The sequence below is a fragment of the Protopterus annectens genome, chromosome 11.part0, assembly GCF_019279795.1.
Source record: "Protopterus annectens isolate FY-2018-M chromosome 11.part0, PAN1.0, whole genome shotgun sequence".
NCBI classification, from domain to species: Eukaryota; Metazoa; Chordata; order Ceratodontiformes; family Protopteridae; genus Protopterus; species Protopterus annectens.
The window spans coordinates 236,980,684-236,995,988 of record NC_056745.1 but is presented as its reverse complement, the minus strand read 5'-3'; the positions used below and the strand labels follow the sequence as shown (position 1 = coordinate 236,995,988).

General features: G+C 37.8%; 1 protein-coding gene across 2 annotated transcripts in view; it reads right to left on the bottom strand.

The window, feature by feature from the left end:
* Window positions 1–15,305, bottom strand: part of ITPR2 (inositol 1,4,5-trisphosphate receptor type 2) — a 2,416,542-nt gene that overhangs the window by 1,301,552 nt on the left and 1,099,685 nt on the right. For both annotated transcript variants that reach the window (XM_044087657.1, XM_044087658.1), the window contains exon 16: window positions 5,071–5,243. In XM_044087657.1, coding sequence (XP_043943592.1) covers window positions 5,071–5,243 — 173 coding nt within the window. The remainder of the gene's footprint in view (window positions 1–5,070; window positions 5,244–15,305) is intronic.

The following is a 15,305-nucleotide window of genomic DNA, read 5'->3' as shown; positions in this document are numbered from 1 at the left end:
CTGCCTAACTCATGGAAGGAAGCCATTATTTCAGTTATTTTTTAAAGCTTGGTAAGGAGCTTTGCCTCTTACAGGCTGATATCAGTACTGAACCATGTTTATAAACTTTTCATGGCCATTCTGGCCCACCTGTTGACCGATTATATGATTTCCTTCATTCATCAGGACCAGAGAGGCTTTATTCTGCCAAGAACTACACATGATAATATTTTGAAGACTGTTCTCTTGTTAGGGGATGCAGTCAAAACTAAAGCCACACTATGGTCTGCTAGTATGGATACAAAGAAAGCATTTAGCAGGGTGGGACTGGAAGTTTCTATTTAATATATTGTTCCACTTGGGGTTTCCACAGTCTTTTCTTCACTGGTTGAGAAGTACTCAGCAAAGGTGTCTGTCACCTTTGCCATTTGCTATTTACTTGGGTCTTCTAGCATTTAAAATTTATGCTTTTCCTATTTCTAGACATAGGTTGTCAGGAAGAGAATTTAAGCTTTCCTTGTATCGAAATGACTTTACAGCAGTTTGGCACACTTTCAAGATACAAGATTAATAAAAATAAGACCGAGAGAATCGGGATAAGTTATGTGCCTTCAGAACTTTTGGTGCCAGATTTTCCAAGTCCCTTGGGCCTCAACCAGATGGTATACTTTTATGCCCTATATATGAATACGCTACTTACATCCAAAGAGATAACAGCAAATTGGGCTAAGTCTGTATATAGAGTGGGATTTCAGATACTGGCTTTTCCATGGGATTTGGGGAGTTTAGTATTCCCAGACTTGGAAAACTATGTTAAAGTTGTTAGGTTTAAAGTGGGTTTGGTGATGTTGAAAGGTGGATACTCACTTTTTTGGAAGGATATAATGCTATCTCAGATAGTGGGTGGGAGGACTGGAAAACTACTTTAGGCTACTGCTCAAAGTCTGCAATTTGGAAAACAGGTTGGGCTCAGAGGTGATAAATACACTAAAGTGAGTCTTTAAAACCACAGGCTTCACAGCCTGGAAATTGAAATTATTGTGAGACAGAAGTTATTCCTCGCTTAGATATCTTTTTCACTAGGTCGATTACAACCTCCCCCTACCACACCCCAGCATCCTTTCATTCTGATACTATCCATCAACAGTGAAATGATACAGAAGTGAATGACTAGAGCTATACATCATCTAAGAACTAAATTAATAAATAAATCCTTAAGTGGATTCTCTGCTCACACATTAAACAGAAAAATCATGACTTATTTTACAACTTCTTGATTCAGTCATGGACCCCACATCCATAAATACTATTGTCAACAGCAAATTGCTATCCATGGGACATGATACCTACTGTGAGTAACAACAAACAACAAAAATAAAGGCTTTATCTTCTGTAATGTCTAAAACACAAGTAACACAAACTTTATGAACCTTCTAAAACATAAAGATAGGAGAATCTCCTTGTGACAGATCCAGATATTTCTTTGTTGAATTGTCTTACAAGAAGTTTCCCTTAGACCATAGCTAATAATAGCCCTGTGACAAATCCTAGGATATGGCGGCATGCCCATTACTGCATTACATACCATTGTAGGATATCATGCAATACTCTCATTCTGCCTGCTATGCCCTCCACTGGCTCAAAATAAGTAGGGATGATATTAAATGGAAACAGAAAAGGGTACATAATACTATTCTTGTACAGAAAAATACAACTGATTCTTTCAGCTGTACATGACATTAGTTATGCCCCTGAAAAATGAAAAAAAACCGTTAAAAACAGACATCTATAACTCATTTGTCCCAGTTCAAAAAAAAAAAAAAAAAACCAGCACTGATGTACAGTAATACTAGTCCTGCTCCATGGTTTGAACAAATGCGGTAGTTGTAGTAATAATGGCTAGGGGTCCTGCTCCATGGTTTGAACAAATGCAGTAGTTGTAGTAGTAATGGCTAAGGGTCCTGCTTCATGGTTTGAACAAATGTGGTAGTTGTAGTAATAATGGCTACGGGTCCTGCTCCATGGTTTGAACGAATTCAGTAGTTGTAGTAATAATGGCTAGGGCTGCTCAATGACAGTTGATTACCCTTTGGTAAAAACTCTGTACCCATGAACTACCACAGAGGCAGCAATCTACTTAACACCGAATGCATGATAAGAGACCTTGGGACCCAGGTGGACAGTAGTCTTTCCTTTGATAGTCACATCGCCATAGTCACATCGCCACAGTAGTCAGGAAGTCCTTCTACATGGCACACATCATTATAAAAGGGTTCTCATCCAGAAAAAAGAGGTCATTGTTCCCCTCTACTCATCACACATTAGACCCATTATAGAGTACAATGCCCCTTTTGGAATGTACCTCACAAGACATCTGCAGCAGCTGGAAAGGCCACAGAAGTACCTCACAAAGAGGATTACTGGCCTCAAACAAATGCCCTACACTGACCACCTCAAAAAACTCCAGCTTTACTCCGTAGCATATTGCCTACTCCGAGGTGATCTGTGCCTAACATATAAAGCTATGTCAAACCCAGAGCTGTTGGACATGCTACACCTAAAGAAATCCCAATCCCTCCGAGCTACATGCTCTAGGGACCTAAACCTTGTCACCACAATAAACAGGACACGCTGGAAGGATAGATTCCTGTCCCAGAGAATTCCTATACTCTGGAACAAGCTACCCATCTATGTCAAGCAAAGTTCTTCATTAGCACTCTTCAAGAAAAATCTTGATGAGTGGATGGGAAATAGGAAATACACCCTGGGGATCACTTCTGTGTCTCTGCTCAACAGTGGCACAGGAAAATAACTTTCTTGGGTGGCGTAAGCTATGGAACCTTGCTGGCTAGGCTTACATAGGCCCTTGGGCCGACAGCCTAGTACCTACCTATGAACCTCCTCCTAAAAAGTGGAAAAGGTTCCACCTCTTAATAGTTGGACTTGCTAGGTGAAGTATTAACTAGGGAGAAACTGACTACTAGATCTGCTTATAGAAGGGGCTGTACAACATTGAGCCAACTTTGAACACACTTTGCTTCATGAAACAAAAGGGTTAGAGTCTCCGGTGAACCAATTCTTAAACTCATGCAGGTTTAGTAATCTAAAACAGCATTTTTCCATGTGACACAGTTTTATTGCTGCCCTGAAAGCTGGTCCCTCAACCCATTTTTCTTGGGAATAATTATTTTCAACATGAATGCGAGAGTGCTTCACCAGCCACTTCCCACCTGAGGCCCAAATTTTCAAAAGGACTTCCTCCTTAACTGAATAAGGGTTAATTCTGAAAATAATGGGTCTTGGCAAGCTAAGCTTGGAGGCTGCAGAAACAATCAATCAAGTGTGACTGCTCCAGGGACAACCACTCTTACAGAACACCTATCCTTTCCAATAACGGATCCTGCACATACCCTACAGTCACTCTTCTCCTCTATCACAGGAATTCCGTTAAGCTATTGGATTTTTCCAGCAATTCTTGTCTATCAGATCAATAATTTTACATTCCAGGTATAATATTCCATTCTGCAATCAGCAGTTCCTTGCTAACTTTGGAAAGATTATCTGAATGCAGGATAAGTGTCTGTGCAATATCTTTAAAACTCATTAGATCCGAGTGACGCCTTCAAGCGCACATGTACTTACCTCCTACTGACGCCTCTAGACATCAAATATTGCTTGTTCATATTTGCATCAATAATTCCAAAACCTTGCTACGTATAACATTTTAAAAGATTTCATCTTAAAGCTTACACAATGGTAAACTCAACTGCATTAATATATGACCTCTCTCTAATGCAGATAAATAGATATTAACTGCTGTTTTTATGATATTAATTTGCACAGATATAATTTTCACATTTTTCTAAATATCTGAACAACCAAGTAACAGACAGAACTCTTTAGCCTCATATGAAAGCTCACGGCTAGATGAATAAAATGTGCTGACAGTATGCGTGTAACTTGAGTGGTTGCTGAGATATTGCAAGTTGTTTACAAAATATTACAAATGTAATAGTTACTGCATTTACTGTGACTTATAAAATTTGGTTTAAGACCTAGAACCTAAAGAATACTACCACTATAAAAATAGTTTGTGATGAAGAGTTTGCCTTTTATACTTCTTTCATAACTCCTATGGTTCCAGAGATATGAACATTTGTTTGAAATGTGAGGACATAACTTAATTCTGGCAAAAGGCTTACGCTCCGCCCAAGGGAAGTAACAGTGCAAACTTCCTGAACCCCACTGGAGTGAATGAGTTAATTTTAGAATCTGTAACAGCCATATACTCCAACACTGACCCACTCATCTTTTGAATTTCTGAAAGGAGATAGTTGAATTTTGTATCTTTTACTTGCACATTAACAGGTAAGCAGTTTTGTAGGCCTTTGTTTTCCTGGGAGTTTTATCTGAAGCTCCATCTGATGCAACCAATATGAGTAGGGAATACATATCCATTTTCCATCTTTTATTTTTATTCTTCTTCTTAGACATAAAGGTCTTGAGTTGACTAAGTCCTCCATGGTGGGCAGTACTCCAATTTTACCAAGAAATCACTTTTGTTAGCAGATAGTAGAGGATCACAGTGTGAAGACAAACTGAAACTTAACCTGCTTTATGCATGTCCTGACCATAAGTCCAAATTCCATTACAATTTTCGACTGCATTCACATATTTGCAAAATTAAAAAGACTATAGGTACAGAACTGACAAGAATTGCAGAGGAGAAGCCATTTTCCTTCACAATCCCATCACCTCATGTGTTATCGTTGTGCAGCATCCATGACTTCCCAATTTATAAAAGAGCACAGTGGCATATTACTGACAATGTTATAAGTAGTAAATGTATGTACAGGTTGTGGTGAATCAGTGCTCAGGCCTGAAATGACAATTGTTGTGAAATTTCCAAGATTTTCCAATATTCAGACAGACTAACTTAGGAATTTACTAAAACCAATGTCCCTGGTTTTAAATTAGAAAGATACAAAAGATATTTAAAATCAAACCCATTTAAATGATATTTGTTTAAAATGAAAACAAACAGCCGGAGAAAGCAATAGGACCATTGCTAACAATAAAATTACATCACACCTTGGTTCTCTATTCCGCCTCAGCAGATTAACAAATGTTTCAATTTCCTTTGCAGTGATATGTTTCTCCAAAAGTTTTCTGTTGTTGTGCAGTAAAGCTGTGATGGTGTCTTCTGCCAGTATGTCATAACCAATCTGCGACTGCATGATGTAAAATTTCTTGGCAATGTATTCCTGTCAACAAAGAATTCCATGCATTAGAATATTCCAAAGTAAAACTGTTCTGACCCTTAATAATTTAAGCATATGATTTGCTATTTCTATTAAAAATCAATATGTTCTGAATTCAGCACATATATTTTAGTACATGGCATTAACAGACAACATCGAGGACCTACAAAACGTACATATCTATGAGGCTTTTACAGGGCATTTCACAGTACAGGCTAAATGTACATGTAATAATAGCCGTGTGGGTTTAACAGTAAAATATGATTACCTGATGGATCATTACTCCTATGCTTGGAATTTAACAGTACAAGATGACTACCTGATGGATCATTACTCCTATGCTTGGAATTTAACAGTACAAGATGATTACCTGATGGATCATTACTCCTATGCTTGGAATTTAACAGTACAAGATGATTACCTGATGGATCATTACTCCTATGCTTGGAATTTAACAGTACAAGATGATTACCTGATGGATCATTACTCCTATGCTTGGAATTTAACAGTACAAGATGATTACCTGATGGATCATTACTCCTATGCTTGGAATTTAACAGTACAAGATGACTACCTGATGGATCATTACTCCTATGCTTGAAATTTAACAGTACAAGATGATTACCTGATGGATCATTACTCCTATGCTTGGAATTTAACAGTACAAGATGATTACCTGATGGATCATTACTCCTATGCTTGGAATTTAACAGTACAAGATGATTACCTGATGGATCATTACTCCTATGCTTGGAATTTAACAGTACAAGATGATTACCTGATGGATCATTACTCCTATGCTTGGAATTTAACAGTACAAGATGACTACCTGATGGATCATTACTCCTATGCTTGGAATTTAACAGTAAATTTGTAAAGTCAAATAAACAAGCACAAAGAAGGACCTTCTGGGAATGGTTGTAGAACCAATCACTCTGAACGTTCCTTTTTCATCCATCAGGTGTTCATACTCTGCTGCTTTAAAATGCTACATTTGCATTTTATCAGTTAACCCAGGCTCTGTGTGTGGTCAAAATCTTTGCCTATAGTCACAAGCATCAGGGAAGATGGGACTTGAAACAAAGAGTAGTGGCTATAGATTACTAAAAGCTCAATGCCTTTACCTTCCAAGTCAAACTGCTTCACATTATAAAAGATACAATTTGATTATTCTTGCCCAAGATACAAAACTGTGTATCTTTAGTTCAGAGTTCTTATAATCCAGTGAGCATATGCTGAACTGTTCTGCAGCTGTGGTAATGCTCTCATTACCTGTATTTGGACACAGAAACAAACTTCTCAATGACATGCATCTTCCACAGAGGACAACAGATCTACACTGAATACATTTCTGTTTTTATTTATTTTTAATATCTTCTACTGAATCTTGCATATTTCAGTTGAATATTTAATGAGAGAAACTGTAAAATGCCAGTAAGTATGTACATTGTATATAACTGAATATGTGCATATCTCCTATGAGATTAACTCGTGTTATTCAGCACTGGTTCTTTGCCCTACAACCATGCTAAGGAAGATTCCACTTCATACACATCACTAAAAATGATAAGACAGCTATCACAGAATGAATGAATGATTAAACACTCCAAGTAAAATTGTCATTGAATATCGCAAATCTGTTTAGACGTCTGAAATGTGAATAGTTTATTTACTTTATTTAACATTTGTTTACTAGGAAAGTCCAATTTGTAATGAAGCTAATTTTCAGAAGAGGCCTGGGGAGAAATGCTCCAGACACACATCTGTGAAACACTGGAGGAAACCGGAGCACCCGGAGGAAACCCACAGAATGCAAGGATGACATGCAGACTCCACACAGAAGGCACTCCAGCTGAGAATCGAACTGGAGAACCTCTTGCTGTGCGGTGACAATTCTACCATTGCGCCGTCCTATGTATATGTATGAGCTATAGTTAATTTAGTGTCACCTTGTTGTTAGCTCAGTTTCTTAAAGCACGGTTACTTCATTTAAGCTAAATCACATTTTTAACATATTAGTTTTACATTGGCGTGCAGTCAGTAGGGAAGCAAAACCCTTAGCAACTCCAAAAGTTGGTTAAAAAGGGATACGACCGTGGAAATTCATGGCTGCAGTACCCGCTGACATCAAATGGAGTAAATTATGGGACTTCACATGGTGTTCCACTTTTCATTTCAGTTATCCTCTTCCCTGCTAATATGTGCCCAGCATCATGTTGAACATATCAAGGCTGTGAAAAAAATAAACTAGCCTAACACCTGCAATGCACTGATGGAAAATCCCTGTCAGCAATGGATTTCCCTAATCAATATAAAGTGTTCAATGTACTGCAAATAGCAACTCAAAGTCCTAGGTTAGACCACAGTGAGTTTGCTATCATAAAACCTCATCTGATAAACAGATTAAAATCTACTATTAGAATTATCCACATGCCTTTATCACAGTGATGCTGCCACAGCACCAAATCCCATCACTATCACATCATGGCAATGGCTATTGCTCCACCATCGTGTCTAAGAAATGAAACATATTTTAATAATCAGTCCTAGGCTCACCAGCAAAACACAATGCACCAGGGGATGGTACTCATATAGGTATATTCTACCTTATTGAGTTGCCATATATAACTACTTTGAAAGCCATAGTATATCTTACTAAGGTGCTAGTAACTTCTGCACTGTGCAGCACTGTCATGCTACACTGCACCCCCCATCCAGAGCACTGCTACATACAGTATACAGTGCCTCACCAGAGCACAAAGTACACATTGCTGCAGCAGAGCACATAGTAGACAGTGCTGCATACCAGTACACCACATATGCACTCCTGTGCACATTTCAGGAAACCACAATGTGTGTTGTACACTGTCATGAACAACCAGGATTCAAGTCCTTTAGTCATGGTAGTTCCTGGCACCACACCACATACAGTGTACAAAAGGTTTGTCTGCATCAGTATTCTGTTTGCAACACTTTCTAATACTCCAGCACAATGCTCTTATTTAATTTCCACAATAAATATTGGTTCATTGACTGACCATCAGTGTAGAAAGAAACTAAAAGAGAACCAAGAAAATCTACTCTATATGGAAGCAAACAGCATTCACTTAAACAAAAAACAAAACTGTTAGAACTTTATGGATGACATTTAATTGCAAGAAAAAATACATTGACTTGCTTAGAAGAAATAGGTAATCTGATGCAAAAAAACTGTATGTATTACATTTTAGCATTTTAAATGGTTAATACACTACTCCATCTTGCATTAAATGATTTAAGGCTCTTCTCATGATATTCTTTAGCATTCACTAAAAGTAATTTCTGACTGTTTCTGAGGCCAGCCACTAGACACATTAGCATCTTCCTTTACTAATCTGCTTAAGTAACTCAATACTTCTCCTCTTTTTCCTTGTTAAAATATCTCTGCTTATATAACAATTCTTGCATTTTTTTTATTTCTTTCATATAATTATTTTTCTTTGCCAAAATGCTTTCAATCATTATGTTTTAAATCTTCCAATGCATTATTATATGTTCTTTACTTCCCCTACTTTTTTCACATCATATTGCCACTGTAAAAACACTTGTTATATTTTTCCTTACATATTGTTCGCCATTCAGAACAATTTTTATAAAATGTTCTTACAGTAATATGATCTTTCCATAAATGCATTACTAATCTCGTTCCTTCTTCATTCCACTCTTTCTCATTTATCCTTTTTATTCTTTTGCCTATTTTTTATATAATGGTTTGTTTTCCTTCATCTCTAGCCATATTGCAAGATTATTAGAAAATCATGTTTCAACTGCCTCCCCTTCTCTTATAACTAAACCTTCTAATACTATAAAAGAATCTAGTTCAGTTCTATGCATATTTTTGTCCCAAAGTTTTAACTTATCACATCTTATAACTTCTAACGTTTTTCTTGTCACTTCCTTTCTTTTTACACTTGCTTCTTAAATCACAATTAAAGCATCCTGATATTACAATATTTATATTAATCTCTACATAGTCTAAAATCTGATGAAATAAGAAATAGGCAACATTTCCTTTCTTTACAACCGGTATAAGCATATATTATAATTCTATATACTTGTTTTTTCCATTTTAAATTTACAATGGTTAATATTCCCATTGTTGCTAAAATTACATCTATTAGTTTTACTTTATTTCTGCAGAATATGACTATTTCAGAACATCTCTCAAAATTCCAGATTATCTTTCCTCCTCATTGTTTCTCTTTGTAATCTTTCTTCATTTGTTAAAAATCCTGTGTCTTCTAATATAATTCCATCAACATCACATGTGTTTCACCACTCCAAAATACCTGTTCTTCTATTTATATTCTTAATACTATTCACATTTACAGAAAGCACTGTAAAATGTTCATTTTCCCCTTTCCTTAGAGTCATGGTTTCATAAGTTCATAGCTAATTGCTAGGCTGGGTTCCTTAATACATTAAACTAACTCTAGCCAATTTACCTTCAGAAGGTGAGACTCAAACATTGTACTTTGCGTCTTGAGAGTTAAACATCTTAACCATCATGCCAACCCCAATCCTCAACTGTTTAAATTCATTTTCATTGCTTTCCTTTCTTTTTTCTTTTGTACTATCCCTTTAAATTTTACTTTTCTGTCTTTTGCCAACAGAATTCTTTTTTCTTTACTACCTCTCAATTTATGTCTTATTAATCACTTATTTTAGAACCTTCTTCTACGTCCTCATTTTGTATTCTATTTCTACACCTTCTAAAATCCCTTCTTTGTTCATTTTCTTCTTTCTTTTTCCTTACTCTTATTTTCATTTTAACAATCCACCCATAAATGTCCAATTGTGTTACATTTATAACATTTAAATTCACATTTTTGCATCCTGTCCCATTTCCACACACATATAACATTTTCTTTTATCACAGCTACTTATCAAATAACCTTTTCCACAAAAGCATGTTCTGGATTGTTTCCAGCATTTTATGACACACCTACTCCCCTGCACATTTATTACATTTGGTATAGGTATATTTTTTCTCTCCAGTACTTCTTTACACAATTTATTTTTATTTATTTATTTATTTGTAGTTCATTTGCCAGGATAGTCCATTGGGCCACTGGGGCCCTTTTTCAATGGAGTCCTGGGGAGAAAAGCTCCAGAAAGAAAAATACAAATAGATAATGACAGGAAGTACAAATACAATGAAAGGAAACAAAATACATGAAATAAATTTCAGACAAGACAGTTATACATAGCTGTATACATATATGTATGTGTGTATATATATATATATATATATATATATATAGAGAGAGAGAGAAAGTTATACAATGTATACAGTACATTTTGGATAGGTCATTTTCAGATAACAAAATTCAGTTGAGACGTACATAATAATTTGTTCAGTTCGTGGTATAAGTCACATTGCTTAACATGTTAAGAAACAATATATATATATATATATATATATATATATATATATATATATATATATATATATATATTTTTTTTTTTTTTTTTATACACAATAGTATTAACAATTGGGATAGGTTTGTAATAGTTAATGAATTCATTGAGATATTTGGCAAAAACGTAGCAAATGTAGTAAGTAGTACACAGGTTGTGAATGAGTATAAACACAATTAAGAAGTGTGGACAGTCAGTGTTAGGTGGGATGGGAGCAAGAACATATCCATCTTGAAGCAAGGTGGGAGTGCAGTGAGGTTTTGAACAGGGGGAGACTATTGGTGGTGCGAATAGAGGGATGGAGAGAGTTCCAGAGGCGAGCAAGAGAGAAGGACATTAGTTAATTCCCTGCTGGACGTGCTGGCTTGTGTATTTTAATTAGGTTTTGGGAGTTGAATCTTAAGAGTCCTCCTGGTTTGTGCATTAGAAATGTATTTGCAAGGGAGGGACAAAGGGATGGGTTTTGTATGAGCTCATGCGCTTGAATGAGTTGGGTATATGTGAGGAGGTTTGGTAGGTCCAGCCAATTCAGTTGGTGAAGGGAAATGCAGTGATGTGTAGCGGCTCTATGTCCTGCTGAAAATTTGGATATCTTATTGTAGCAGGTTGAGAGGTTTGATTTGAGGGAAGCTTGTAGGTTGGTAGGGATGAATGCACCATATAAGAGGGATGGGATAAGGTATGTGTTGGCTAATGTTACCATGGTAGTGGGTGAAAGAAAGCGTTTGTTGCGGTACAGCATACCTGGTTTTTGGTGGGTTTTTTTAATATTTGATTGCAGATGTTTGTCGAATTTTAGCTGATTATCGATAATAACACCAAGAAGTTTGGTTTCTGAGACAAGTTCTAGGGTAGTGTTATTTTTGCTAGTTATTATGAAGGGTTGTGTGTTTAGGGGAGAGGTTTTGGAGGTGTAGAATAACATGAGTTTTGTTTTGGTAGCATTAAGGGCTAGATGGTTATCGAGCATCCACTATTTGGTGGCAGAGAAAGCGGCTTGAGTTAATCTATTAAGAGTTGTAAGGGAAGAGGAGTGGCAAATCATTGTAGAGTCATCGGCGTATTTTACGAGGCTGGAATGAGGGATGGCATAATGGAAATCATTTATAAATATATTACACAGTAGGGGGCCTAGAATAGATCCCTGGGGGACACCTGTGGACGTATTAAGGAAGGGTGAGGTAGCTTTTTTCCATTTAACTGCTTGTTGCCTGTTAGTGAGGTACCTTGAGAACCACTGGGTAAAGGCAGGGCTTATGTTAAGTTTAGAGAGCTTGGTTAGAAGCAGGTTGTGGGAAATGGTGTTGAATGCCTTAGAGAGGTCAAGGAAAAGAGTGGATACAATATGGCCAGAGTCACGGGCTTTGTTGATTATTTCAAGGAAGGAGAAAAGGGCTGTGAAGGTACTATGGCCTGGTCTAAAGCCATGCTGTGTGGGGGTAAGAAGCTGGTTGTTGATCAAGTAGGGTAAGAGTTGTTGGTGGACACACTTTTCAAGTAGTTTGGAGATAGGGGACATAATAGCAACAGGCGAAAATTTGGGATGTCATTGTTCTTGCCACCTTTATGGAGAGGGATGATAAAGGCTTGCTTCCAAAGTTGGGGGACATGGCTTTCTAAGATAGAGCGATTTATTAGTATGGTGATAGGCAGGGAAATGACATCAGCAGCAAGTTTTAAGAAGGAGGAGGGGATTTCATCGGGGGCATTGGAGCCAGGTTTACGTTTTAGTAAGAGTTTCTTTATGGCTGATGTGGAGATGGGATTAATGGTAAAGGGGGGGGGGCTTTGTTTTAGGTATCGTGCCCGTGCTTTATCTCGAAGTCTTATTGGTAGCTAAAGTGTTTTTAGTTAACCAGGGAACAGGGTTGCTTTTTATGCGTTTAGTCTTTAGGGGAGCTAGGGAGTTGAGTAGGTCTAAGAAAGAGGAGTTACAATAGGATAGAGCATTGTCTAGGGCTAGGATTTTTAATGGTGTCCAGTTAGTCTATTTATGTGTGTTTATGAACGTTTCAGGGTTAAAGTTTTTTAGACATCTAGAGGATATGTAATTGTGGGTTTGTTGTATTGAAGAAGGAAGACGATGGGCGAAGGTAGGGAAATGGTCAGCTAATAGGTCTGGGAGAGTGCCACTACCTGAGATATAATGAGGATGTGACACAAGTATCCAGTCTATTATACTTCCGGTAGAAAGGGTCTGTGAGGGTCTGGTGATGATATTAATTAGTTGTGTAAAATTATTGAGGTTGATATTAAGTAAGTTATTGGGTGATTGAATTGTGGCCCAGTTTATGTTACAATCATCTAGGATTATTGTTTCATGAGTAATGTTGGAGGAGACCCATGACAGAATATTTTCAAGGCATGAGACATTATCGCCAGGGGGAGATAGAGAGGAGAATGAATATGAGTTTCTGCTTGTTTAGATGAAGTAGGGCTGGTATAATTTCTGCCTTACCAAAGGTGGGGAAGGGTTTGGTATGAGTGACTAACAGGGATGCAGAGTATAGGAGTGCTGCCCCACCTCCTTTCTTTTTTACTCTGTCACTGCATAGGATTCAGTAGTTTGGTGGTATTAATTCAGAGCCTTTTATGTGGGGTTTGAGCCAGGCTTCTGAGATGGAAAGAATGTCTGGTTTATTGTATTGAGGCCAGGCATTAAGGTATAGGATTTTATTACAAAGACTTTGAGCATTTAGTGTTGAGAAGTGAAGGGTTTTTCTTATGGTATGGGAGGGATGGCTTTGTTTTCTAAGAATTTGTGTGGTAGGGGGACCAGGGTTTGGGTGAATGTCATCAGAGAGAAGAACAGAGATAATGTGACTGAGGAGATGTTTGGAAGCTTTGGGGTGTGGTAGAGTGTTGGGAGTGTTTTGTGGATGTTAAAATGGTAAAGTAGGATTTGGTGTTACCACAGGTAGAAAGGAATCGATAGGGGAATAGGAAAGTACTATGATGGGGGTAGAGGGAGGGAGATACAAAGATGAGGGAATATGGGTATGTAATAGAAAAGGATGTGGTAATGTGAAATGGGGGGTGGTTTCCTAATGTAGGTTGGGTCAGACAAAATAGGACAGTGATGGTTGTCAATAGTGTTATTTGAGTGAGAAGTGGTAGGGGACTGGGTGCCATGGTTTGGGTTTGTAGTAGTTATAGTAGGTGAAGATGAGTTGACGAGTTAGGGTATAGGTAGATTTAGTAAGAATTGTTTAGCTAGTTTACAGAGTAGAGTTACTTGATTGGAGTATGAGTTGTAGGTTGTTGCTAGTGTGTATAGTGGGAGGGGTAAGTGTATGGGGAATGATGGGGAGACTGGATTGGGTAGTTAGAGTAGAGGGAGTGGCTACTGGAGTATAAATGTAGAGGTGCTGGGGTGGGTGAGATTTGGGGGTAAGGTAGGGGAGAGGAGTGAGCCCGTAGGGTGAACGGAGCAGGTAGAGCCAAAGAGGTAAGGTAATAGAAGGGGACAATCAGTGGAGTGGAAAGTAATCACCAAAGGAAGGTAAGTGAGGGAGTATAGCACTAGAAGAGAGTGGTTAGTTGAAGTAGTAGAGTAGTCCAGGGAGAATAGGACTTGGATGTAGTGGAAATGAGAACCTGGGTTTGGCTGAGAAGTGTTCTATAAAGTCTATTTGGGAAGGAGATATACAATAGTGTTAATAAAGGGGGGTAGCTGCCATCTAGTGACCAGTGAATGCAATTACAACAGTGGTCGCTATGATGGGAGCCCTTAGAAGTGAAGGTAGGGAAAAGAGAGATATCTGAATTAGATGGAGGCAAAGTTATAGGTGCAGGGGTAAGAGCAAGGCTGGGGAATTTAGTAGTATGAGGGATATGGCTGCTGGCTGTTCTGGCAGGGAGCGTGCACTAGTCAGTTACTAATATTAAACAACAGTGTACAAGTTTAGAAAGCGGCCTCAACTGCACATACTTTCTTCCTGTTTGAAGTCACAGAAGGGAGTAGGGTGGGTCTTTAATTGTGCTAGGGGAAAGGTAGCACAGTAGGAGCAGTCAGCAATCCTTTGGTTGAGTTCTTGGTGTCCACAAGGGCACAGACCCTGAGGATGGATTTATGTTATCTGAAGGTAATAGGGAGATAAGAACAGGTTTTAGTGGGGAGTATGAACATTTAGCTTAGAAACAAAAACATCAGCAGATAGTAACGTAGGAGTCAATTTAACACTATTAAGAACTAGGGTCACAACTGTAGAGTAAGCTATGATTCAAAGAAGCACAACTACTGTGTGTAGAATATAAGCCAACACAAGCTGGACTACGTTTATTATGCCACCAAGTTATGTGACTGAAAAAGCACAAGTCTGTAGAGGTCTTTTTGGCTCAAACATGCATACCAAATGAGCGAGAGAGGAAACAATTGTAAATGGATACAATACTGTACATAGGGTAGAAAACACTAACGTGAGTGATCTCTCATTGTCCCCAATGTGTGTATGTCCTAGGGCTAGCCTGATATCTTTGTTGATTGTGTTTTTCTCCGCATAGTTTAGCTTTTAACGGTATATAACAATTGATCCAGTTAAGGCTAGGGGAACAGCTCCTTATGGGAAGGCCAATTTACATTATTCTACTTTGTTCTGTGCTCCT